We start from the raw sequence: 27,250 nt of genomic DNA on the forward strand, positions 1-27,250 counted from the left end.
ATATGTTTAACACTAGCCTCGCGTAGCCATCCATCCCAATATGTTTAACACTAGCCTCGCGTAGCCATCCATCCCAATATGTTTAACACTAGCCTCGCGTAGCCATCCATCCCAATATGTTCAGCACTAGCCTCGCGTAGCCATCCATCCCAATATGTTTAACACTAGCCTCGCGTAGCCATCCATCCCAATATGTTTAACACTAGCCTCGCGTAGCCATCCATCCCAATATGTTTAACACTAGCCTCGCGTAGCCATCCATCCCAATATGTTTAACACTAGCCTCGCGTAGCCATCCATCCCAATATGTTTAACACTAGCCTCGCGTAGCCATCCATCCCAATATGTTTAACACTAGCCTCGCGTAGCCATCCATCCCAATATGTTTAACACTAGCCTCGCGTAGCCATCCATCCCAATATGTTTAACACTAGCCTCGCGTAGCCATCCATCCCAATATGTTTAACACTAGCCTCCCGTAGCCATCCATCCCAATATGTTCAACACTAGCCTCAAGTTGCCATCCTTCCAAAAATATTCAACACTAGCCTCGCGTGGCCATCCTTCCATGTCTGGAGAAGTCCAGTATAAGATTCTGGGTTTTAATGGCAGTGTATGTTTTTGTTCCAACCCTTATGTAGTGCACCTAACTAACTGGTTGATAAATTGAATCATGTTAGTTACGACTGGGTTTGAAGTGAAAACCTACAGGATGGTAGCTCTCCAGGAACAGAGTTGGTCAGCCCTGCAATAGTGATTTGGGAGAGGCAAATAAATCATCTGAATCAATTATGGTAATCTGATATGTTAACTTTCCGTTGTAATACCCCCTTTAAATTAAGAAGCAATGAAGTCCACCTGGAACGCACCCGTGTCGACCTGCATCCTGGAACTCGCCTGCAGGTTCTCAGTGAAGCTCGTCAGCTGCGTCACGAGTTTCCGGAGTTCATTCAGTGTCGGATTCATATCGCTTGATTTCTGATGATAGTTCTCGATTATATCGACTGATTGCATTTGTATTGGATGAGTAAATAGACAGAGTGAATTTACTAGCACCCTTAGTCAGTTAATCAGACCTTCACCATGGTAACCAGATACTCATTCTGCCATACATGCCTTTTTTCTTTTTTCTCTACTGTGTTATTGACTTGTTAATTGTTTACTCCATGTGTAACTCTGTGTTGTCTGTTCACACTGCTTTGCTTTATCTTGGCCAGGTCGCAGTTGCAAATGAGAACTTGTTCTCAACTAGCCTACCTGGTTAAATAAAGGTGAAATAAAAATAAATAAACATAAAAAACTACCTTAAAGCCCCTTAAGTATCCCCTACCTAAGGAAATATTTGACGGGCTCTATGCAACGCCATTAAACAATTCATTTAGGTAAGAGACAATAATGTAAACCTTTAAGGGAAACACTTAAGATGTTTATGCAAGCGGGCCATGCATGAGTTTATGAAAGATTCAATTAACCATTATGCTCTTCCTCAGAGCAACAGCGCCATATGCTGGTGAAAGCTGGAATACTTTTGTCGAATCTGCACCAAGTGTATTTATCCATTTTCTAGGGAGTAACATGTTGAAACTGCCACTTGATAACTGAAGCATTCATTTACCTGTTTTGTGAGATTTCATCATTCTGTTCCATCCACATTGTCGCTCCGCCCGCGGTCCATGCTTCGTAGCGCGACATCAGCACTGCTGAGGACCAGCATTGAGATTCGCACTCTTCGCTCGGTGCCGAGGGTCTGCCGGTTTCTACAGTCGCTGCTGCGCTGTCCGACCCAAAACAGCTCGTTTTCTCTGTCGGTCTGCTTGTGTAAGAAAAAGAAAAGTCTTTGGCTGGAGCTTTCCGAAGGACACAAAATGAGTGGCAATATTGAAGAAATCCTCGCCCCACTGAGGCTGGCAGTGAAAGAACAGGTAAATTGACATTTTAAAGCCACGGGAATGAAGCTAAACCCTTATTTTATTCACTCCAAAGATCCCCACATCATCCATGCATTCATTAGTAATCGCCCAGAAATGACAGCTCAAACAAAGCTGCCGTAGCTGGTTATTTTGCTCGCTAACATTTACATACAACGTTAGCAGAGGTCTTTGAATGTAGCATAGCCATGTAGCCAGCTAACTAACCGGTTTATATATTTATTTGCCTATTAGTTAGAGATCTGTAGAGCAGATTTATGGAAGCAGTAAATAACTGATTTAATACAGCTATATTCTGTTGACCGTTATACCAGCCACCTTGGATATGATTTCCTAAATAATTGTATTAACATCCATGCCTGCGACTTATTTATTTCCCCCCATGCCACGTTTCAGCCCAGGGCTGATTCACAGTGATATTTGGGTGGCAGTGTTTCCCCTAGTATTTTATTTTTTGTTGCGGCTGTCAAAGTTCGCTTTGAGGTCGGCGAGGTAGTGGCTTGCCAATTGAGTGAGGTCTCCGACCAAAGCTTTTTAAAGGCCCTCCTCTTGGCCACAAATATACAATTGTGCTGTTTTAATGCAAATTTCCTGCAATTCTGCACATTTTGTCATGTAACCGAGAGAAAATGTGCCGTTTCAAAGCTATTTCCTGTAACTAGACATTTTGCCTTGGCTGATGCAGAGTTCTTACTCTGAGTGACTTAAACATAACAAAATCAACGGGGTCCCCATGACATTTTCGGAAATAAAAAATTATGACTGTCTAGTTTTTATTGGTGATTGTGAGTTTGTTTTTATGCCAAGGCAGCATCTCTTCCTTGGGTCCCTCAAAATGAAGGCAGTTTTATACGTTTTTAAAAACATTACAATACATTCACAACACCCTGTGTGCCCTCCGGCCCCGACTCTACTACATATCTACAACACAAAATCCATGTGTACTTGTGTGTATGTTATTGTGTGTTTGTATGCATGTGTCTGCACTTATGTTGTGTTGCTTCCATAGTCCCTGCTGTTTCATAATGTATTTTTATGTAAAAAAAATAATAATCTGATTCTACTGGTTGCATCAGTTACCTGATGTGGAATAGAGTTCCATGTAGTCATGGCTCTATGTAGTACTGTGGAATAGAGTTCCATGTAGTCATGGCTCTATGTAGTACTGTGGAATAGAGTTCCATGTAGTCATGGCTCTATGTAGTACTGTGGAATAGAGTTCCATGTAGTCATGGCTCTATGTAGTACTGTGGAATAGAGTTCCATGTAGTCATGGCTCTATGTAGTACTGTGGAATAGAGTTCCATGTAGTCATGGCTCTATGTAGTACTGTGGAATAGAGTTCCATGTAGTCATGGCTCTATGTAGTACTGTGGAATAGAGTTCCATGTAGTCATGGCTCTATGTAGTACTGTGGAATAGAGTTCCATCTAGTCATGGCTCTATGTAGTACTGTGGAATAGAGTTCCATCTAGTCATGGCTCTATGTAGTACTGTGGAATAGAGTTCCATCTAGTCATGGCTCTATGTAGTACTGTGGAATAGAGTTCCATCTAGTCATGGCTCTATGTAGTACTGTGGAATAGAGTTCCATCTTGTCATGGCTCTATGTAGTACTGTGGAATAGAGTTCCATCTTGTCATGGCTCTATGTAGTACTGTGGAATAGAGTTCCATCTAGTCATGGCTCTATGTAGTACTGTGGAATAGAGTTCCATCTAGTCATGGCTCTATGTAGTACTGTGGAATAGAGTTCCATCTAGTCATGGCTCTATGTAGTACTGTGGAATAGAGATCCATGTCGTCATGGCTCTATGTAGTACTGTGGAATAGAGTTCCATGTCGTCATGGCTCTATGTAGTCTGTTCTGGACTTGGGGACTGTGAAGAGGTTACTCCAAGTAGTTCTTGCTCACTTACCACATTATATATCACAATGTTTAGTGAATGATTTGTCCCCAAAACAATGCTTTTAGCTTTAGAAATATTGAGGACTAACTTATTCCTTGCCACCCATTCTGAAACTAACTGCAGCTCTTTGTTAAGTCTTACAGTCATTTCAGTCGCTGTAGTAGCTGATGTGTCTGTGTCGACTCAACACATCAGCTACTACAGCGACTGAAATGACTGCAAGACTTAACTTCTTATAGCTGGGGGCAGTATTGAGTAGCTTGGATGAATAAGGTGCCCATTATAAACGGCCAGCTCCTCAGTCTCAGTTGCTAATATATGCATATTATTAGTATTGGATAGAAAACACTCTGAAGTTTCTAAAACTGTTTGAATGATGTGTGTGAGTATAACAGTACTCATATGGCAGGCAACAACCCTTACTTTACTACTTTTTTGTGATGAGCCATGTGATTCAATGAATGATGGAGCTGAGTTTGTCTTTTTGCCCAGAATTTAATTTAATGTGCTCAAACTTTTTACTATCATTCTTTGTCATTTTTCTTTATTTCACAGTGTAGTTTCTTCTTTTTATTCAGTTTAGTCACATGATTTCTCCATGTGCAGTACATTTGCCAATCGGTTGTACAGCCAGACCTATTTGCCACCTCTTTTGCCTCATCCTTCTCAACGAATTGTTCAATTTATCAACAATCCTCAGGGATTTAAGTTTACAGTCATTTTCTTAATGGTGGGTGTATGATTATTAGTAACTGGAATAAGCAGTTTCATAAACGTGTCAAGTGCAGCGTCTGGTTGCTCCTCATTAGACACCACAAACCAACAAATATTCTTTACATCAACCACATCGGAATCGCTACAAAACTTTTTGTGACCTCTTATACACTATCAGCACGATTCTGCCAACAGTTGTAAAAGATTCTCTTTTTTTAATAAAAAAAAAAGATTTAGCTCTTTTTTATATTTAGTTATTTTTCTACAGACTTTTTATATCTGGTTTTAGTTGTTTTAAATTTACACTGAAAATGATTTACCATCCTGAAAATGTTTGTGTGTATACAGTACTAGTCAAAAGTTTGGACACCTACCCATTCAATGGTTTTTCTTTATTTTTACTATTTTCTACATGGTAGACCAATAATGAAGACATCAAAACTATGAAATAACAAATATGGAAGCATGTATTCAACAAAAAAGTGTTAAACAAATCAAAATATATTTTTCAAAGTATCCACCATTTGCCTTGATGACAGCTTTGCACACTCTTTGCATTCTCTCAACCAGCTTCATGAGGTAGTCAACTGGAATGCATTTCAATGAACAGGTGCCTTGTTAAAAGTTCATTTGTGGAATTTCTTCCTTAATGCGTTTTGAGCCTTTCAGTTGTTTTGTGACCAGGTATGGGTGGCATAAAGAAGATGGTAGGGCTGGGCGATATGGTCAAAATATTATACCACGGTATTTAAAAAACAAAAATGGACGGTTTGACGTATTTTTAGTTTTTGAATAATAAAAGTTATACATTTGCTTTAGGAGAAGTGAGTGATCCTAGGGTGGCAACACACAGACTCATTGAATTCACTTAGAATGTTTCTCCATTCTTATTATTTTATGCTGTTTAATTCAACTTCAACCAAAACAAATTTCAGCACTTTTATCATTTCTGTATTTCCTGCACTCAATTGCAGTGGTGGAAAAAGTACCCAATTGTCATACTTGAGTAAAAGTAAAGATGCCATTAATAGAAAAGTGAAAGTCACCCAGTAAAATACTACTTGAGTAAAAGTCTGTATTTGGATTTAAATATACTTAAGTATCAAAAGTAAATGTAATTAATCAAATGTACTTAAGTATCAAATCATTTCATATTCCTTATATTAAGCGAACCAGATGGCACAAATGGTCTTTTCTTTTTATTTATGGATAGCCAGGGGCACACTCCAACACTCAAGACATGATTTACAAACAAAGCATTTGTGTTTTTATGTTTATGTATATATCATGTGTGGATGTCGACTGATTATGATTTTTAACGATTATTGGAGGACCAAAAAAGGCCGATACCGATTAATCGGCAGATTTTCTTTTTTCTTTTATTTATTTGTAATAATGACAATTACAACAATATTAAATATAATACATCAATAAAAATCCATTTAGCCTCAAATAAATAATGAAACATGTTCAATTTGGTTGAAATAATGCAAAAACAAAGTGTTGGAGAAGAAAGTAAAAGTGCAATATGTGCCATGTAAGAAAGCTAACGTTTCAGTTCCTTGCTCAGAACATGAGAACATATGAAAGTTGGTGGTTCCTTTTAACATGAGACTTCAATATTCCAAGGTAAGAGGTTTTGGGTTGTAGTTAATATAGTATTTATAGGACTATTTCCCTTAATACCATTTCTATTTCATATACCTTTGACTATTGGAATTTCTTATAGGCACTTTTTAGTATTGCCGGTGTAACAGTATAACTTCCGTCCCTCTCCTTGCCGCTACCTGGGCTGGAACCAGGAAAGCATCGACAACAGCCACATTCGAAGGAGCGTTACCCATCACTCCACAGAAGCTGCGGCCCTTGCAGAGCAAGGGGAATAACTACTCCAAGTCTCAGAGCGAGTGATGTTTGAAACGCTATCAGCGCGCACCCCGCTAACTAGCTAGCCATTTCACATCGAATACACCAGCCATTAGGCTGATAGGCTTGAAGTCATAAACAGTGCTGTTTATGTTTTGCAAAGAGCTGCTGGCAAAAAGCAAAAAAGTGCTGTTTGAATGAATGCTTAAGAGCCTGCTGCTGCCTACCATCGCTCAGTCAGACTGCTCTATCAAATCATAGACTTAATTATAACACACAAATACGAACCTTTGGTCATTAATATGGTCGAATCCGGAAACTACACTGCTCAAAAAAATAAAGGGAACACTTAAACAACACAATGTAACTCCAAAATCAAACTGTCCACTTAGGAATCAACACTGATTGACAAAACATTTCACATGCTGTTGTGCAAATGGAATAGGCAACAGGTGAAAATTATAGGCAATTAGCAAGACACCCCCAATAAAGGAGTGGTTCTGCAGGTGGGGACCACAGACCACTTCTCAGTTCCTATGCTTCCTGGCTGATGTTTTGGTCACTTTAGAGTGAAAGCATCGCCAGCATTCAAGTGGTAGCATGAGACGGAGTCTACAACCCACACAAGTGGCTCAGGTAGTGCAGCTCATCCAGGATGGCACATCAATGTGAGCTGTGGCAAGGAGGTTTGCTGTGTCTGTCAGCGTAGTGTCCAGAGCATGGAGGCGCTACCAGGAGACAGGCCAGTACATCAGGAGACGTGGAGTAGGCCGTAGGAGGGCAACAACCCAGCAGCAGGACCGCTACCTCCGCCTTTGTGCAAGGAGGAGCAGGAGGAGCACTGCCAGAGCCCTGCAAAATTACCTCCAGCAGGCCACAAATGTGCATGTGTCTGCTCAAACGGTCAGAAACAGACTCCATGAGGGTGGTATGAGGGCCCGACGTCCACAGGTGGGAGTTGTGCTTACAGCCCAACACCGTGCAGGATGTTTGGCATTTGCCAGAGAACACCAAGATTGGCAAATTCGCCACTGGCGCCCTGTGCTCTTCACAGATGAAAGCAGGTTCACACTGAGCACATTAGACAGAGTCTGGAGACGCCGTGGAGAACATTCTGCTGCCTGCAACATCCTCCAGCATGACCGGTTTGGCGGTGGGTCAGTCATGGTGTGGGGTGGCATTTCTTTGGGGGGCCACACAGACCTCCATGTGCTCGCCAGAGGTAGCCTGACTGCCATTAGGTACCGATATGAGATCCTCAGACCCCTTGTGAGACCATATGCTGGTGCGGTTAGCCCTGGGTTCCTCCTAATGCAAGACAATGCTAGACCTCATGTGGATGGAATGTGTCAGCAGTTCCTGCAAGAGGAAGGCATTGATGCTATGGACTGGTCCGCCCGTTCCCCAAACCTGAATCCAATTGAGCACATCTGGGACATCAAATCAAATCAAATTTATTTATATAGCCCTTCGTACATCAGCTGATATCTCAAAGTGCTGTACAGAAACCCAGCCTAAAACCCCAAACAGCAAACAATGCAGGTGTAAAAGCACAGTGGCTAGGAAAAACTCCCTAGAAAGGCCAAAACCTAGCAAGAAACCTAGAGAGGAACCGGGCTATGTGGGGTGGCCAGTCCTCTTCTGGCTGTGCCGGGTAGAGATTATAACAGAACATGACCAAGATGTTCAAATGTTCATAAATGACCAGCATGGTCAAATAATAATAAGGCAGAACAGTTGAAACTGGAGCAGCAGCACAGTCAGGTGGACTGGGGACAGCAAGGAGCCATCATGTCAGGTAGTCCTGGGGCACGGTCCTAGGGCTCAGGTCCTCCGAGAGAGAGAAAGAAAGAGAGAATTAGAGAGAGCATATGTGGGGTGGCCAGTCCTCTTCTGGCTGTGCCGGGTGGAGATTATAACAGAACGTGGCCAAGATGTTCAAATGTTCATAAATGACCAGCATGGTTGAATAATAGTAAGGCAGAACAGTTGAAACTGGAGCAGGAGCATGGCCAGGTGGACTGGGGACAGCAAGGAGTCCTCATGTCAGGTAGTCCTGGGACATGGTCCTAGGGCTCAGGTCCTCCGAGAGAGAGAAAGAAAGAGAGAAGGAGAGAATTAGAGAACGCACACTTAGATTCACACAGGACACCTGAATAGGACAGGAGAAGTACTCCAGATAAACAAACTGACCCCAGCCCCCCGACACATAAACTACTGCAGCATAAATACTGGAGGCTGAGACAGGAGGGGTCAGGAGACACTGTGGCCCCCGAGACATCATGTCTCGCTCCATCCACCAACGCCACGTTGCACCGCAGACTGTTCAGGAGTTGGCGGATGCTTTAGTCCAGGTCTGGGAGGAGATCCCTCAGGAGACCATCCGCCACCTCATCAGGAGCATGCCCAGGCGTTGTAGGGAGGTCATACAGGCACGTGGAGGCCACACACACTACTGAGTCTCATTTTGACTTGTTTTAAGGACATTACATCAAAGTTGGATCAGCCTGTAGTGTGGTTTTCCACTTTAATTTTGAGTGTGACTCCAAATCCAGACCGCCATGGGTTGATAAATTTGATTTGCATTGATAATTATTGCGTGATTTTTGTTGTCAGCACATTCAACTATGTAAAGAAAACCAGTATTTAATATGAATATTTCATTCATTCAGATCTAGGATGCGTTATTTTAGTGTTCCCTTTATTTTTTTGAGCAGTGTATAATTTCGAAAACAAAAGGTTTATTTCAGTGAAATAATAGGGTTCTGTATGTTATCAAACGGGTGGCATCCCGAAGTCTAAATATTCTTGTTACATTGCACAACCTTCAATGTTATGTCATAATTACATAAAATTCAGGTAAAATTCAGATAAAATTCATTGCAAATCAAGTTTGCAATGAGCCAGGCTGCCCAAACTGTTGCATATACCCTGACTCTGCGTGCAATGAACGCAAGAGAAGTGACACAATTTCACCTGGTTAATATTGCCTCCTAACCTGGATTTCTTTTAGCTAAATATCCAGGTTTAAAAATATATACTTCTGTGTATTGATTTTAAAGCATTGGTGTTTATGGTTAGGTACAGTCGTGAAACGATTGTGCTTTTTTCGCAAATATGCTTTTGTTAAATCAGTGTTGCATCCTCGTGGATGAGAGGCAGGTGTTTAGAGTGTTGTACTAGTTAACTGTAGGGTTGCAAGATTGAATCCCAGAGCTGACAAGATACAAAATCTGTTGTTCTGCCCCTGAACAGGCAGTTAACCCACTGTTCCCAGCCTGTCATTGAAAATAAGAATTTGTTCTTAACTGACTTGCCTGGTTAAATAAAGGAAAAAAAATTGTAAGTCGCTCTGGATAAGAGCGTCTGCTAAATGACTTAAATGTAATGTAAAATGTAGGTGTAACTATAGCAACAGTACATATTAGGCCATAACACCGTTGCAGGAATAACCAGTCGTGTACTCACCCCAGACAAGTGCATGTCTAATGACCCAGAGCACATATAGAGTACTAGCTCTTCTGCAATTAATAATTAACATGCATGGTCTAGAAAATTCTCAATATGTCTCACAAGATTCAGGGCAACTTGCTAAGAAAATACAAACTAGCTGTTTGCAGATGTAAGAAACACAAACTAAGAGTCATTATAGAACGCTAATGGATTTATATTAAGAAGCAAAGTGAAAACAGCATCGTTGTCATCAGCATTGTTGCATGTGCTGCATTGACCATGCAGACAGAACGCAAGTGTCTCGTGGTTGAGGAACATCAAACGTGTTCCTTGAGTGACAGGGGGCGTGGCTAGGTCTGTGTGGAAAGTGGCACGGAGAGAAAGAGCAGAGAGAGATGACTCAAGTGGCAAAGTAAACTATAAAAATGTACGTTACACATAGCGTATCACATTGAACAAACCAAACATTCAAATACCATTTTAGAAGGTAAAGTCAAAACTCAAACTGGTCCCTGCATCAATACCGGTATATCATAAAATACGGTATACCGCCCAGCCCTATTTCGTAAAAGACCAAGTCCATATTATGGCAAGAACGGCTTTAAGACATGAAGGTCAGTCAATACGGAACATTTCAATCATTTTTAACATTTGTTCAAGTGCAGTTGCAAAAACCATCAAGTGTTATGATCAAACTGTCTCTCATGAGGACCACCACAGGAAAGGAAGACCCAGAGGTAGCTCTGCTGCAGAGGATAAGTTCATTAGTTAACTGTCTCTCATGAGGACCACCACAGGAAAGGAAGACCCAGAGGTAGCTCTGCTGCAGAGGATAAGTTCATTAGAGTTACCAGCCTCAGATTGGAAAGGAAGACCCAGAGGTAGCTCTGCTGCAGAGGATAAGTTCATTAGAGTTAACTGGCTCTCATGAGGACCACCACAGGAAAGGAAGACCCAGAGGTAGCTCTGCTGCAGAGGATAAGTTCATTAGAGTTACCAGCCTCAGATTGGAAAGGAAGACCCAGTTACCTCTGCTGAAGGTAAGTTCATTAGAGTTACCAGCCTCAGATTGCAGCCCAAATAAATGCCTCAGAGTTCAAGTAACAGACACATCTCAACATCAACTGTTAAGAGGAGACTGTGTAAATCAGGCCTTCGTGGTTGAATTGTTGCAAAGAAACAACTAAAAGGACACCAATAAGAAGAAGAGACTTGCTTGGGCCAAGAAACACGAGCAATGGACAATAGACTGGTGGGAATCTGTTCCTTGGTCTGATGAGTCCAAACGTGAGAGTTTTGGTTCCAACTGCCGTATCTTCTCACTAGCTTTAAGCACCAGCTGTCAGAGCAGCTCACAGATTACTGCACCTGTACATAGCCCACCTAGAATTTAGCCCAAACGACTACCTCTTTCCCAACTGTATTTCATTTATTTATTTATTTTGCTCCTTTGCACCCCATTATTTTTATTTCTACTTTGCACATTCTTCCATTTCAAATCAACCATTCCAGTGGTTTACTTGCCATATTGTATTTACTTCGCCACCATGGCCTTTTTGTGTTTTTTTTTGCCTTTACCTCCCTTCTCACCTCATTTGCTCACATCGTATATAGACTTGTTTATACTGTATTATTGACTGTATGTTTGTTTTACTCCATGTGTAACTCTGTGTCGTTGTATGTGTCGAACTGCTTTGCTTTAACTTGGCCAGGTCGCAATTGTAAATGTGAACTTGTTCTCAACTGGCCTACCTGGTGAAATAAAGGTAAAATAAAAAGTCTTTGAGATGCAGAGTAGGTGAACTAATGATCTCTGCATGTGTGGTTCCCATCGTGAAGCATGGAGGAGGTGGTGTTATGGTGTGCTTTGATAGTGACTCTGTCTGATTTATTTAGAATTCAAGGCACACTTTTTAATTTTTTATTTTACCTTTATTTAACTAGGCAAGTCAGTTAAGAACAAATTCTTATTTTCAATGACGGCCTAGGAACAGTGGGTTAACTGCCTGTTCAGGGGCAGAACGACAGATTTGTACCTTGTCAGCTCGGGGGTTTGAACTTGCAACCTTCCGGTTACTAGTCCAACACTCTAACCACTAGGCTACCCTGCCGCCACTTAACCAGCATGGCTACCACAGCATTCTGCAGCGATACGCCATCCCATCTGGTTTGGGCTTAGTCCCACTATCATTTGTTTTTCAACTGAATAATGACCCAGAACACACCTCCAGGCTGTGTAAGGACTATTTGACCAAGGACAATGATTGAGTGCTGCATCAGATTACTTGGCCTCCACAATCGCCCAACCTCAACCCAATTGAGATGGTTTGAGATGAGTTGGACCGCAGAGTGAAGGAAAAGTAGCCAACAAGAGCTCAGCATATGTGGGAACGCCTTCAAAACTGTTGGAAAAGCATTCCAGGTGAAGCTGGATGACAGAAAGCCAAGAGTGTGCAAAGCTGTCATAGCAAAGGTTGGCTACTTTGAAGAATCTCAAATATGAAATATCTTTTATTTGACGCTTTTGGTTACTACATGATTCCATGTGTGTTTCATAGTTTTGATGTCTTCACTATTATTCTACAATGTATAATATAGTAACAATAAATATAAATTATTGAATGACAAGTTGTCCAAACTTTTCACTCTGGTACTGTATATCATTTTTTTCCTCCCCCGTTTTGTAGAGAGCGAGAGGTTCATAAAAAAAAAAAAAAAATCTTAACTGACTTGTCTAGTAAAATAAAGGTCCATTTGTACAGCACCATATTTTCCTACCGGAAACCCAGAGGGTTTTGTAGATCTTGGAATAGAAACACCATAATATTAGTCAAATTAAGCTACATTTCTTAATCAATCCCATATACTATATTCTTACAAAAATGGTTTTAAATTCTTGCAAAACACAGCTTAGCCTTTTGTTAATCACCCTGTCGTCTCAGATTTTGAAATGATGCTTTACAGCGAAATCTTACACAAACGCTTGGATTGCTTATCGATCGCACGACAAAACATTAAGTACACTTAGCATCAGGTAGCTTGGTCACAAATCAGAAAAACAATCAAATTAATCATTTACCTTTGATCTTCAGATGTTTTCACTCACGAGACTCCCAGTTACACAACAAATGTTCCTTTTGTTCCATAAAGATTATTTTTATACCCAAAATGCCGACGTTTGTTTGTCGCGTTCAGAAATCCACAGGAAAGAGCGGTCACGACAACACAGACGGAAATTCCAAATAGTCTACATAATGAAACGTTTTTTATAATCATTCCTCGGGTAGTTTTTAAAATATATATTCGATAATATATCAACAGAGTGTGTAGGTTTTTCAATAACAGGAGGAGGAACAATGGCGGCTTTACTTTGTAGCGCAAAAACTCACTCAGAGCCCCACCTATCCACTTACGCATTGTGATCTTTCACGCTAATTTTTCAAAATAAAAGCCTGAAACTATGTCTAAAGACTGACACCTTCGGGAAGCCGGAGAAAAAGGAATCTGGTTGATATCCCTTTTTAAATGGAGGATAGGCCTGCATAGGAACAAAAGGGTTTCAAAATAAGAGGCACTTCCTGATTGGATTTTCCTCAGGGTTTCGCCTGCAATATCAGTTCTGTTATACTCACAGACAATATTTTGACAGTTTTGGAAACTTTAGAGTTTTTTTTATCCTAATCTGTCAATTATAAGCATATTCTAGCATCTGGTCCTGAGAAATAGGCCGTTTACTTTGGGAACGTTATTTTTCCAAACACAATAGTGCCCCCTAGCTTCAAGAGGTTAAGAACAAATCCTCATTTACAATTTACCATGAAGGTCTCCTGACTTTCAGTCAAGTGTGGGAAGTGTTCTGTCAGCTCTCAGTGTAATTGTCATGTTACAGGGTGAGCTGGTGCGCCAGATGAAACAGGATGGTGCCCCTGATGTTGACGTCCTTAAAGCTGTGGCTGAACTGAAAGCTAGGAAGAGAACTCTGGAAACTAAGGTGAGCTCTGTTAAAGCATATCCTCCTAAAAGGATCTCCTACAGTATAGCCTACTACACCACAGTATGCCAGAATCGCACCAAATAGTTTTTATCTTTCCAGTAACTATACAATCGGCCGTCTTTTGAAAGCTGAAATCAGCTTTAGTAGGAATTCACTACCTTAGATCGGTAGTGTTTTGTGTCTTCTCAAACTGTTAATCACCGCACTACTGTTTGTATTCCAGGAACTGTCTCTGCAGCCCAAAGATGACATTGTTGACAGAACCAAGATGGAGGATACGTTGAAGAGGAGATTCTTCTATGACCAGGCCTTCGCTATCTATGGAGGTGAGGTCTATGTAACACCTAGTTACACAGGGAGGCCAGGCCTTCGCTATCTATGGAGGTGAGATCTATGTAACACCTAGTTACACACGGAGGCCAGGCCTTCGCTATCTATGGAGGTGAGATCTATGTAACACCTAGTTACACACGGAGGCCAGGCCTTCGCTATCTATGGAGGTGAGATCTATGTAACACCTAGTTACACACGGAGGCCAGGCCTTCGCTATCTATGGAGGTGAGGTCTATGTAACACCTAGTTACACACGGTGGCCAGGCCTTCGCTATCTATGGAGGTGAGGTCTATGTAACACCTAGTTACACACCTAGTTACACACCTAGTTACACACGGAGGCACTCACCTAGTTACACACGGAGGCACTCACCTAGTTACACACGGAGGCACTCACCTAGTTACACACGGAGGCACTCACCTAGTTACACACGGAGGCACTCACCTAGTTACACACGGAGGCACTCACCTAGTTACACACGGAGGCACTCACCTAGTTACACACGGAGGCACTCACCTAGTTACACACGGAGGCACTCACCTAGTTACACACGGAGGCACTCACCTAGTTACACACGGAGGCACTCACCTAGTTACACACCTAGTTACACACGGAGGCACTCACCTAGTTACACACGGAGGCACTCACCTAGTTACACACGGAGGCACTCACCTAGTTACACACGGAGGCACTCACCTAGTTACACACCTAGTTACACACGGAGGCACTCACCTAGTTACACACGGAGGCACTCACCTAGTTACACACGGAGGCACTCACCTAGTTACACACGGAGGCACTCACCGGACGGGCACTCACCTAGTTACACACGGAGGCACTCACCTAGTTACACACGGAGGCACTCACCTAGTTACACACGGAGGCACTCACCTAGTTACACACGGAGGCACTCACCTAGTTACACACGGAGGCACTCACCTAGTTACACACGGAGGCACTCACGATACAACAATCGGATGTTATTTGTGTGAGTGGTCTGTAATGTTCCCTCTACAGTTGTGAGTGGTCTGTAATGTTCCCTCTACAGGTGTGAGTGGTCTGTAATGTTCCCTCTACAGGTGTGAGTGGTCTGTATGACTTTGGCCCTGTGGGCTGTGCCCTGAAGAACAACATCTTGCAGGCCTGGAGGCAGCACTTCATCCAGGAGGAGCAGATCCTGGAGATCGACTGCACCATGCTCACCCCGGAGCCTGTTCTCAAGTGGGTCCTGATGCTGCACTGCAATTAGACAGACAGGGGGTTCAGACAGACAGACAGACAGGGGGTTCAGACAGACAGACAGACAGGGGGTTCAGACAGACAGACAGACAGACGGTTCAGACAGACAGACAGACAGGGGGTTCAGACAGACAGACAGACAGACAGACAGACAGACAGACAGACAGACAGACAGACAGACAGACAGACAGACAGACAGACAGACAGGGGGTTCAGACAGACAGACAGACAGACAGACAGGGGGTTCAGACAGACAGACAGACAGACAGACAGACAGACAGACAGACAGACAGACAGACAGACAGACAGACAGACAGACAGACAGACAGACAGACAGGGGGTTCAGACAGACAGACAGACAGGGGGTTCAGACAGACAGACAGACAGACAGACAGGGGTTCAAACAGACAGACAGACAGACAGACAGACAGACAGACAGACAGGGGACAGACAGACAGACAGACAGACAGACAGACAGGGGGTACAGACAGACAGACAGACAGGGGTTTCAGACAGACAGACAGACAGACAGGGGGTTCAGACAGACAGGGGGTTCAGACAGACAGACAGACAGGGGTTTCAGACAGACAGACAGACAGACAGGGGGTTCAGACAGACAGGGGGTTCAGACAGACAGACAGACAGACAGGGGTTCAGACAGACAGGGGTTCAGACAGACAGACAGACAGACAGGGGTTCAGACAGACAGACAGACAGACAGGGGTTCAGACAGACAGACAGGGGGTTCAGACAGACAGGGGGTTCAGACAGACAGACAGACAGGGGTTCAGACAGACAGACAGACAGGGGTTCAGACAGACAGACAGACAGGGGTTCAGACAGACAGACAGACAGGGGGTTCAGACAGACAGACAGACAGGGGGTTCAGACAGACAGGGGTTCAGACAGACAGACAGACAGGGGTTCAGACAGACAGACAGACAGGGGGTTCAGACAGACAGACAGACAGGGGGTTCAGACAGACAGACAGACAGGGGGTTCAGACAGGGGGTTCAGACAGACAGACAGACAGGGGGTTCAGACAGACAGGGGGTTCAGACAGACAGACAGACAGGGGGTTCAGACAGACAGACAGACAGGGGGTTCAGACAGACAGACAGACAGGGGGTTCAGACAGGGGGTTCAGACAGACAGACAGACAGGGGGTTCAGACAGACAGACAGACAGGGGTTCAGACAGACAGACAGACAGGGGGTTCAGACAGGGGGTTCAGACAGACAGACAGACAGGGGGTTCAGACAGACAGACAGACAGGGGGTTCAGACAGACAGACAGACAGGGGTTCAGACAGACAGACAGACAGGGGGTTCAGACAGACAGACAGACAGACGGGGGTTCAGACAGACAGACAGACAGGGGGTTCAGACAGACAGACAGACAGGGGGTTCAGACAGACAGACAGACAGGGGTTCAGACAGACAGACAGGGGATTCAGACAGACAGACAGACAGGGGGTTCAGACAGACAGACAGACAGGGGGTTCAGACAGACAGACAGACGGGGGGTTCCTACAGTCGGGCGGGGGGTTCCTACAGTCGGACGGGGGGTTCCTACAGTCGGACGGGGGGTTCCTACAGTCGGACGGGGGGTTCCTACAGTCGGACGGGGGGTTCCTACAGTCGGACGGGGGGTTCCTACAGTCGGACGGGGGGGTTCCTACAGTCGGACGGGGGGGTTCCTACAGTCAGACGGGGTGCCTGGTGGTACTTAGAGATTTAGTACAGCTGACTGCTCTGTTCCAATCTGAATATTTGGGTATAATGTGCTATTATGTCTACAGGACGTCTGGACACGTGGACAAGTTTGCGGACTACATGGTGAAAGACGTGAAGAACGGAGAGTGTTTCAGGGCAGACCACCTCCTCAAAGGTTAGTCTATACTCTTGAAGTGGTTTGAAAAAGAGAAATGCCTTATTCACTGCTATTTCCCAACCTCCACATCAATATAATAGAATTGAGCCCTGACATTCCAGAAGTCAAACCTTTCTTCAGTACTCTGTTGTCCCTGTGCATCAGTTGGCTGAGGCCTGTCAGTACTCTGTTGTCCCTGTGCATCAGTTGGCTGAGGCCTGTCAGTACTCTGTTGTCCCTGTGCATCAGTTGGCTGAGGCCTGTCAGTACTCTGTTGTCCCTGTGCATCAGTTGGCTGAGGCCTGTCAGTACTCTGTTGTCCCTGTGCATCAGTTGGCTGAGGCCTGTCAGTACTCTGTTGTCCCTGTGCATCAGTTGCTGAGGCTGAGGCCTGTCAGTACTCTGTTGTCCCTGTGCATCAGTTGGCTGAGGCCTGTCAGTACTCTGTTGTCCCTGTGCATCAGTTGGCTGAGGCCTGTCAGTACTCTGTTGTCCCTCAGCATCAGTTGGCTGAGGCCTGTCAGTACTCTGTTGTCCCTGTGCATCAGTTGGCTGAGGCCTGTCAGTACTCTGTTGTCCCTCAGCATCAGTTGGCTGAGGCCTGTCAGTACTCTGTTGTCCCTGTGCATCAGTTGGCTGAGGCCTGTCAGTACTCTGTTGTCCCTGTGCATCAGTTGGCTGAGGCCTGTCAGTACTCTGTTGTCCCTGTGCATCAGTTGGCTGAGGCCTGTCAGTACTCTGTTGTCCCTGTGCATCAGTTGGCTGAGGCCTGTCAGTACTCTGTTGTCCCTCAGCATCAGTTGGCTGAGGCCTGTCAGTACTCTGTTGTCCCTGTGCATCAGTTGGCTGAGGCCTGTCAGTACTCTGTTGTCCCTCAGCATCAGTACTCTGTTGTCCCTCAGCATCAGTTGGCTGAGGCCTGTCAGTACTCTGTTGTCCCTGTGCATCAGTTGGCTGAGGCCTGTCAGTACTCTGTTGTCCCTGTGCATCAGTTGGCTGAGGCCTGTCAGTACTCTGTTGTCCCTGTGCATCAGTTGGCTGAGGCCTGTCAGTACTCTGTTGTCCCTGTGCATCAGTTGGCTGAGGCCTGTCAGTACTCTGTTGTCCCTGTGCATCAGTTGGCTGAGGCCTGTCAGTACTCTGTTGTCCCTCAGCATCAGTTGGCTGAGGCCTGTCAGTACTCTGTTGTCCCTGTGCATCAGTTGGCTGAGGCCTGTCAGTACTCTGTTGTCCCTGTGCATCAGTTGGCTGAGGCCTGTCAGTACTCTGTTGTCCCTGTGCATCAGTTGGCTGAGGCCTGTCAGTACTCTGTTGTCCCAGTGCATCAGTTGGCTGAGGCCTGTCAGTACTCTGTTGTCCCTGTGCATCAGTTGGCTGAGGCCTGTCAGTACTCTGTTGTCCCTGTGCATCAGTTGGCTGAGGCCTGTCAGTACTCTGTTGTCCCTGTGCATCAGTTGGCTGAGGCCTCTCAGTACTCTGTTGTCCCTGTGCATCAGTTGGCTGAGGCCTGTCAGTACTCTGTTGTCCCTCAGCATCAGTTGGCTGAGGCCTGTCAGTACTCTGTTGTCCCTGTGCATCAGTTGGCTGAGGCCTGTCAGTACTCTGTTGTCCCTTTCCCCCCTTTCCCAAAATGTGTAAATATTGGACTATACATTGTGCCTTCCTGTATTATGCTTAAACATGTATTCTATTCTACTGAGCCATTTACTTTATGTTCCTATGATTATATTTTATTTAGTCTTATTGTGGAGAAGGAAGCTGCAGTAAGCATTTGGTTGGACGGTGTATACCATGTGTATCCTGTACATACGACTAATACAACTAGTCTTATTGTGGAGAAGGAAGCTGCAGTAAGCATTTGGTTGGACGGTGTATACCATGTGTATCCTGTACATACGACTAATACAACTAGTCTTTGTCTGAAACAACAAACTGTCCCAGTAGATATGACTGTGGCCCTGTGTTTCTCTGTTCAGCTCACCTCCAGAAGCTGATGTCTGATAAGAAGTGTCCTGCAGAGAATAAGGCCGAGATGGAGGAAGTGGTCACTCAGGTTGGTAGTGGGTTTAGAGACATGCAGCAGATGTACTAGAATAGATATAGACTATACCTTCAGCAATCCCCGACTGCATAAATGGAGCTCAAAGTTATTGTTTGTCATCAAGTGACTGACATTGTTTTCATGGGTCTCCAGATGGACAACTACACTCAACAGGAGTTGACTGACCTCTTTGTGAAATACAGTGTCAAGTCCCCCACCACAGGAAATGACGTTTCAGCCCCTCATCTCTTCAACCTGATGTTCCAGACGTCTATCGGACCAGGGGGAAACATGACAGGGTAATGAAGTAATTACTCACTCTGTACCCAGATGTTGGTTTTACTGGGTGGGATGTACTGTAGGGTTACCAATGCTGCCATTGGTAGTTTTGCCTTTGAACAGAGTTCCAATTACCTCATTAGTTGTGGACCAGTACCAGTGTTTTACTGAGTGTGTCTGACTGTGTTCTGCAGCTACTTGAGGCCTGAAACGGCTCAGGGAATCTTCCTCAACTTCAAGCGTCTGTTGGAATTCAACCAGGGAAAGCTTCCCTTCGCTGCTGCTCAGATCGGCAACTCCTTCAGGAACGAGATCTCACCTCGCTCAGGACTCATCCGTGTCAGGTGAGTTCTAGTCTGGAGATGAAGCTATGTTAGTTTCTACCAGTCAGTCTGTGGTGGTGTTAGTTTCTACCAGTCAGTCTGTGGTTGTGGTGTTAGTGTCTACCAGTCAGTCTGTGGTGGTGTTAGTGTCTACCAGTCAGTCTGTGGTGGTGTTAGTGTCTACCAGTCAGTCTGTTGTGGTGGTGTTAGTTTCTACCAGTCAGTCTGTGGTGGTGGTGTTAGTGTCTACCAGTCAGTCTGTTGTGGTGGTGTTAGTGTCTACCAGTCAGTCTGTGGTTGTGGTGTTAGTGTCTACCAGTCAGTCTGTGGTTGTGGTGTTAGTGTCTACCAGTCAGTCTGTGGTTGTGGTGTTAGTGTCTACCAGTCAGTCTGTGGTGGTGTTAGTTTCTACCAGTCAGTCTGTTGTGGTGTTAGTGTCTACCAGTCAGTCTGTGGTGGTGTTAGTTTCTACCAGTCAGTCTGTGGTTGTGGTGTTAGTGTCTACCAGTCAGTCTGTTGTGGTGGTGTTAGTGTCTACCAGTCAGTCTGTGGTGGTGGTGTTAGTGTCTACCAGTCAGTCTGTGGTGGTGGTGTTAGTGTCTACCAGTCAGTCTGTGGTGGTGTTAGTGTCTACCAGTCAGTCTGTGGTGGTGGTGGTGTTAGTGTCTACCAGTCAGTCTGTGGTGGTGGTGGTGTTAGTTTCTACCAGTCAGTCTGTGGTGATGTTAGTGTCTACCAGTCAGTCTGTGGTGGTGGTGGTGTTAGTGTCTACCAGTCAGTCTGTGGTGGTGGTGGTGGTGTTAGTGTCTACCAGTCAGTCTGTGGTGGTGGTGTTAGTGTCTACCAGTCAGTCTGTGGTGGTGGTGGTGGTGTTAGTGTCTACCAGTCAGTCTGTTGTGGTGGTGTTAGTGTCTACAAGTCAGTCTGTTGTGGTGGTGTTAGTGTCTACCAGTCAGTCTGTGGTGGTGGTGTTAGTGTCTACCAGTCAGTCTGTGGTGGTGGTGTTAGTGTCTACCAGTCAGTCTGTTGTGGTGTTAGTGTCTACCAGTCAGTCTGTGGTGATGTTAGTGTCTACCAGTCAGTCTGTGGTGGTGGTGTTAGTGTCTACCAGTCAGTCTGTGGTGGTGGTGGTGGTGTTAGTGTCTACCAGTCAGTCTGTTGTGGTGGTGTTAGTGTCTACCAGTCAGTCTGTGGTGGTGGTGTTAGTGTCTACCAGTCAGTCTGTTGTGGTGGTGTTAGTGTCTACCAGTCAGTCTGTGGTGGTGGTGTTAGTGTCTACCAGTCAGTCTGTGGTGGTGTTAGTGTCTACCAGTCAGTCTGTGGTGGTGTTAGTTTCTACCAGTCAGTCTGTTGTGGTGTTAGTGTCTACCAGTCAGTCTGTGGTGGTGTTAGTTTCTACCAGTCAGTCTGTGGTTGTGGTGTTAGTGTCTACCAGTCAGTCTATTATGGTGGTGTTAGTGTCTACCAGTCAGTCTGTGGTGGTGGTGTTAGTGTCTACCAGTCAGTCTGTGGTGGTGGTGTTAGTGTCTACCAGTCAGTCTGTGGTGGTGGTGTTAGTGTCTACCAGTCAGTCTGTGGTGGTGGTGGTGTTAGTGTCTACCAGTCAGTCTGTGGTGGTGGTGGTGTTAGTGTCTACCAGTCAGTCTGTGGTGGTGGTGGTGTTAGTGTCTACCAGTCAGTCTGTGGTGGTGGTGGTGTTAGTGTCTACCAGTCAGTCTGTGGTGGTGGTGGTGTTAGTGTCTACCAGTCAGTCTGTGGTGGTGGTGTTAGTGTCTACCAGTCAGTCTGTGGTGGTGGTGGTGTTAGTGTCTACCAGTCAGTCTGTGGTGGTGGTGGTGTTAGTGTCTACCAGTCAGTCTGTGGTGGTGGTGGTGTTAGTGTCTACCAGTCAGTCTGTGGTGGTGGTGGTGTTAGTGTCTACCAGTCAGTCTGTGGTGGTGGTGGTGTTAGTGTCTACCAGTCAGTCTGTGGTGGTGGTGGTGTTAGTGTCTACCAGTCAGTCTGTGGTGGTGGTGGTGTTAGTGTCTACCAGTCAGTCTGTGGTGGTGGTGGTGTTAGTGTCTACCAGTCAGTCTGTGGTGGTGTTAGTTTCTACCAGTCAGTCTGTGGTGATGTTAGTGTCTACCAGTCAGTCTGTGGTGGTGGTGGTGGTGGTGGTGTTAGTGTCTACCAGTCAGTCTGTGGTGGTGGTGTTAGTGTCTACCAGTCAGTCTGTGGTGGTGGTGGTGGTGTTAGTGTCTACCAGTCAGTCTGTTGTGGTGGTGTTAGTGTCTACAAGTCAGTCTGTTGTGGTGGTGTTAGTGTCTACCAGTCAGTCTGTGGTGGTGGTGTTAGTGTCTACCAGTCAGTCTGTGGTGGTGGTGTTAGTGTCTACCAGTCAGTCTGTTGTGGTGGTGTTAGTGTCTACCAGTCAGTCTGTGGTGGTGGTGTTAGTGTCTACCAGTCAGTCTGTGGTGGTGGTGTTAGTGTCTACCAGTCTGTGGTGGTGGTGTTAGTCTCTACCAGTCAGTCTGTTGTGGTGGTGTTAGTGTCTACCAGTCAGTCTGTGGTGGTGTTAGTGTCTACCAGTCAGTCGGTGGTGGTGGTGTTAGTGTCTACCAGTCAGTCTGTGGTGGTGTTAGTGTCTACCAGTCAGTCTGTTGTGGTGGTGTTAGTTTCTACCAGTCAGTCTGTGGTGGTGTTAGTGTCTACCAGTCAGTCTGTGGTGGTGGTGTTAGTGTCTACCAGTCAGTCTGTGGTGGTGGTGTTAGTGTCTACCAGTCAGTCTGTTGTGGTGGTGTTAGTGTCTACCAGTCAGTCTGTTGTGGTGGTGTTAGTGTCTACCAGTCAGTCTGTGGTGGTGGTGTTAGTGTCTACCAGTCTGTGGTGGTGGTGTTAGTGTCTACCAGTCTGTGGTGGTGGTGTTAGTGTCTACCAGTCAGTCTGTGGTGGTGTTAGTGTCTACCAGTCAGTCTGTGGTGGTGGTGTTAGTGTCTACCAGTCAGTCTGTGGTGGTGGTGTTAGTGTCTACCAGTCAGTCTGTGGTGGTGGTGTTAGTGTCTACCAGTCAGTCTGTTGTGGTGGTGTTAGTGTCTACCAGTCAGTCTGTGGTGGTGGTGTTAGTGTCTACCAGTCAGTCTGTTGTGGTGTTAGTGTCTACCAGTCAGTCTGTGGTGGTGTTAGAGGGTCTGTTGAGATGGTAATGGTTGTGCTGGTGTTAGAGGGTCTGTTGAGATGGTAATGGTTGTGCTGGTGTTAGAGGGTCTGTTGAGATTGTAATGGTTGTGCTGGTGTTAGAGGGTCTGTTGAGATGGTAATGGTTGTGCTGGTGTTAGAGGGTCTGTTGAGATGGTAATGGTTGTGCTGGTGTTAGAGGGTCTGTTGAGATGGTAATAGTTGTGCTGGTGTTAGAGGGTCTGTTGAGATGGTAATGGTTGTGCTGGTGTTAGAGGGTCTGTTGAGATGGTAATGGTTGTGCTGGTGTTAGAGGGTCTGTTGAGATGGTAATGGTTGTGCTGGTGTTAGAGGGGCTGTTGAGATGGTAATGGTTGTGCTGGTGTTAGAGGGTCTGTTGAGATGGTAATGGTTGTGCTGGTGTTAGAGGGTCTGTTGAGATGGTAATGGTTGTGCTGGTGCTTCCAGAGAGTTCACCATGGCTGAGATTGAGCACTTTGTGGACCCGACTGAGAAGTTCCACCCCAAGTTCCCTAACGTGGCTGACCTGGAGATCATCCTGTACTCCTCCAAGGCCCAGACCAGTGGCCAGTCTGCTCACATCATGAGGCTGGGGGATGCTGTGGAGCAGGTAGGATGCTATAGCAGTAGCTTCAGTAAGGACGTAACCAATACCAGAGTCATATTAATAACTTTGTCTCTCTCAGGGGGTGATCAATAACTCCGTCCTGGGATATTTCATCGGGAGAATCTACCTCTACCTCACTAAAGTGGGTGTGGCCAAAGACAAGCTTCGCTTCCGTCAGCACATGGACAACGAGATGGCCCACTACGCCTGTGACTGCTGGGACGCAGAGACCAAAACATCCTATGTAGGTCCTCCATGACCCCTAACCCCTAAACTTAACCCACTACGCCTGTGACTGCAGGAACGCAGAGACCAAAACATCCTACGTAGGACCTCCATGACCCCTAACCTTAACCCACTATGCCTGTGACTGCAGGAATGCAGAGACCAAAACATCCTACGTAGGTCCTCCATGACCCCTAACCTTAACCCACTATGCCTGTGACTGCAGGAATGCAGAGACCAAAACATCCTACTTAGGTCCCACCCTCCACTGCTAGCTGTGTCTACAATTTGAAGTTCTTATCTTGTCTATTTCATTTTTTTTACCTTTATTTTACTAGGCAAGTCAGTTAAGAACAAATTCTTATTTTCAATGACTGCCTAGGAACAGTGGGTTAACTGCCTGTTCAGGGGCAGAACAACAGATTTGTACCTTGTCAGCTCGGGGATTTGAACTTGCAACCTTTCGGTTACTAGTCCAGCGCTCTAACCACTAGACTACCCTGCCGCCCCATAATAACCCTGTCTCTGTTCCTTCTGTTTCCTGCAGGGCTGGATTGAGATAGTGGGCTGTGCGGACCGCTCCTGTTTCGACCTGCTGTGCCACGCCCGGGCTACCAAGGTCCCTCTAGTGGCCGAGAAGCCTCTTAAAGAACCCAAAGTAGTCGATATCGTCCAGTTTGAGCCCAATAAGGGAGCCATCGGTAAAGCCTATAAGAAGGACGCCAAACTAGCGATGGAGTACCTAGCTGTCTGTGACGAGTGTTTCATCACTGAACAGGAGATGCTGCTCAACAGCAGCGGGTGAGTTGGGAAGGTCATAGGTCATATGTGTCAGAATCAATAGAATGAATACTTTAGCCTCCGTAATGGTACGCAATATTCCAGTCTCATTGACGATGCTAAACCTAATGGTAATCCCCCCCCCCCAGGGAGTTCACCATAGAGGCGGAGGGAAAGACTTTTAAACTCACCAAGGACATGGTCAGTGTGAAGCGGTTTCAGAAGACCCTGCATGGTGAGACGTGCTTCTACACCTGCATTGCTTGCTGTTTGGGGTTTTAGGTTGGGTTTCCGTACAGCACTTTGAGATATCAGCTGATGTTTCGAAGGGCTATATAAATACATTTGATTTGACAACCTAGATGTCTTCTAAAGGAGGTTGTTGACATCCTCTTTGTACTGAATGGAAGCCATGCAGGAAGACAGCAGACAACTGTACCTTGTTAAACTGATTCAGAATGTGTTTCTGCTTCACCACAGTGGAGGAGGTGGTCCCTAATGTCATCGAACCCTCCTTTGGCATCGGTAGAATCATGTACTCAATCTTCGAGCACACATTCCAAGTCAGAGAGGGCGACGAACAGAGAACGGTAGGGAGGCATCGGATGTTACAACTACTGTACGTGCACTGACTGGGCTGTTAGAACGTAGTTCTTAAAGGGTTTTACAGTGTCATAATGGGTTTGAAATGTCTCTGTCTCCAGTTCTTCAGCTTCCCTACCACTGTAGCTCCATATAAATGCTCCGTCCTTCCTTTGAGCCAAAACCAGGAATTCATGCCTTTTGTTAAGGAACTCTGTAAGTACTCCTTCCACGCTCTATTTCTGTTGAAAACAAGTCCATGATTATTGAGAACAAACGTAGAACAGTTCAGTGTCAGAAGTGTCAGATTGAGTTCGGTGTCAGATTGAGTTCGGTGTCAGATTGAGTTCGGTGTCAGATTGAGTTCGGTGTCAGATTGAGTTCGGTGTCAGATTGAGTTCGGTGTCAGATTGAGTTCGGTGTCAGATTGAGTTCAGTGTCAGATTGAGTTCAATGTTCAGTGTCAGATTGAGTTCAGTGTTCAGTGTCAGATTGAGTTCAGTGTCAGATTGAGTTCAGTGTCAGATTGAGTTCAGTGTCAGATTGAGTTCAGTGTCAGATTGAGTTCAGTGTTCAGTGTCAGATTGAGTTCAGTGTTCAGTGTCAGATTGAGTTCAGTGTTCAGTGTCAGATTGAGTTCAGTGTCAGATTGAGTTCAGTGTCGGATTGAGTTCAGTGTCAGATTGAGTTCAGTGTTCAGTGTCAGATTGAGTTCAGTGTTCAGTGTCAGATTGAGTTCAGTGTTCAGTGTCAGATTGAGTTCAGTGTCAGATTGAGTTCAGTGTCGGATTGAGTTCAGTGTCAGATTGAGTTCAGTGTCAGATTGAGTTCAGTGTCAGATGCAAGATAAGTTATTTAACTAACATGTTCTGTCTCCCTCCCCCACCCTTTCTCCTCCCTCCCTCCCCCACCCTTTCTCCTCCCTCCCTCCCCCACCCTTTCTCCTCCCTCCCTCCCCCACCCTTTCTCCTCCCTCCCTCCCCCACCCTTTCTCCTCCCTCCCCCACCCTTTCTCCTCCCTCCCTCCCCCACCCTTTCTCCTCCCTCCCTGCAGCTGAAGCGATGACCAAACAGGGCGTGTCCCACAAGGTGGACGACTCGTCAGGATCCATTGGGCGGCGCTACGCCAGAACAGATGAGATCGGAGTGGCGTTCGGCATCACCATCGACTTTGACACGGTGAACAAGACTCCCCACACCGCCACTCTGAGGGACCGCGACTCCATGAGGCAGATCAGGGCCGAGGTACGACATCTTTACTTCATACGCGTCAACGTACTGCTCTGTACTAGAAGTGATTCACGGAAAGGTCATGTTGATGAACCGGGTTGCCTGTTTTCTGTTTGCTCTCCAGGTTAGTGAGTTGCCAGGAATCATCCGTGATCTGGCAAACGGTTTCATGACTTGGGCCGAGGTGGAGAGCAAGTACCCCATCTTTGAGGGACAGGAGACCAGCAAGAAGGACACTGCCGAGGAATGAAGTTAATCTTACTCAGTATGTCTGTCCTATGAAACGCCCACAGACGTTTTTACATTTCTCCATCCATAGGGACGATTTTACTGCAACTGTATTTCAGGAAGCAGTCGGTCCTCACGATGTCCTAACACACAACTGCAACCACTGAAATTAAACTTCTAAATAAATGTTATATAATCATTGTACTGAACAATTATAAACAGGGTGGCAGAGTAATGATTTGTCCCTGTTCTGGTAAATATTCACCTGCGTACTGGAATCTGCTCAGTTGGAGAGAGGGGGGGAGAGAGAGAGTGCGTGGGGGGGGGGGGGGAGCTTCTCAGCCTGGTATAAAAAGAGAAATGTGTTCAGGTTGTCAGTCTTGTGTGGGAAGAGAAGAAAGACTTCCAGTTTCAGGACTGATTAAATGGAAAACATCTCTGGTTCAATAAAGTGAGCCTGCTCTTACTGGAA

General features: G+C 45.5%; 1 protein-coding gene across 1 annotated transcript; it reads left to right on the top strand.

Moving 5' to 3' along the window:
- The first annotated feature begins 1,618 nt into the window (after window positions 1-1,618).
- gars1 (glycyl-tRNA synthetase 1) lies at window positions 1,619-27,250 on the top strand. Its single transcript, XM_046293073.1, has 16 exons — window positions 1,619-1,922; window positions 13,760-13,861; window positions 14,088-14,190; window positions 15,278-15,419; window positions 17,239-17,327; window positions 19,286-19,362; window positions 19,504-19,649; window positions 19,824-19,973; window positions 23,574-23,736; window positions 23,813-23,977; window positions 24,506-24,759; window positions 24,888-24,973; window positions 25,219-25,328; window positions 25,443-25,536; window positions 26,375-26,565; window positions 26,675-27,250. Exons 1-16 carry the CDS (start codon window positions 1,674-1,676, stop codon window positions 26,798-26,800), a joined length of 2,247 nt encoding a protein of 748 aa, XP_046149029.1. The 5' UTR covers window positions 1,619-1,673; the 3' UTR covers window positions 26,801-27,250.

The sequence above is a fragment of the Oncorhynchus gorbuscha genome, linkage group LG12 (genome assembly GCF_021184085.1).
Source record: "Oncorhynchus gorbuscha isolate QuinsamMale2020 ecotype Even-year linkage group LG12, OgorEven_v1.0, whole genome shotgun sequence".
Taxonomy (NCBI): domain Eukaryota; kingdom Metazoa; phylum Chordata; class Actinopteri; order Salmoniformes; family Salmonidae; genus Oncorhynchus; species Oncorhynchus gorbuscha.

Coding starts and splice junctions, on each gene's coding strand:
- gars1 (XM_046293073.1), top strand. CDS start 1,674: ATGCTTCGTAGCGCGACATCAGCACTGCTGAGGACCAGCATTGAGATT. Junction 23,978..24,505: donor CAGAGACCAAAACATCCTAT/GTAGGTCCTCCA, acceptor TGTTTCCTGCAG/GGCTGGATTGAGATAGTGGG. Junction 26,566..26,674: donor TGAGGCAGATCAGGGCCGAG/GTACGACATCTT, acceptor TTTGCTCTCCAG/GTTAGTGAGTTGCCAGGAAT.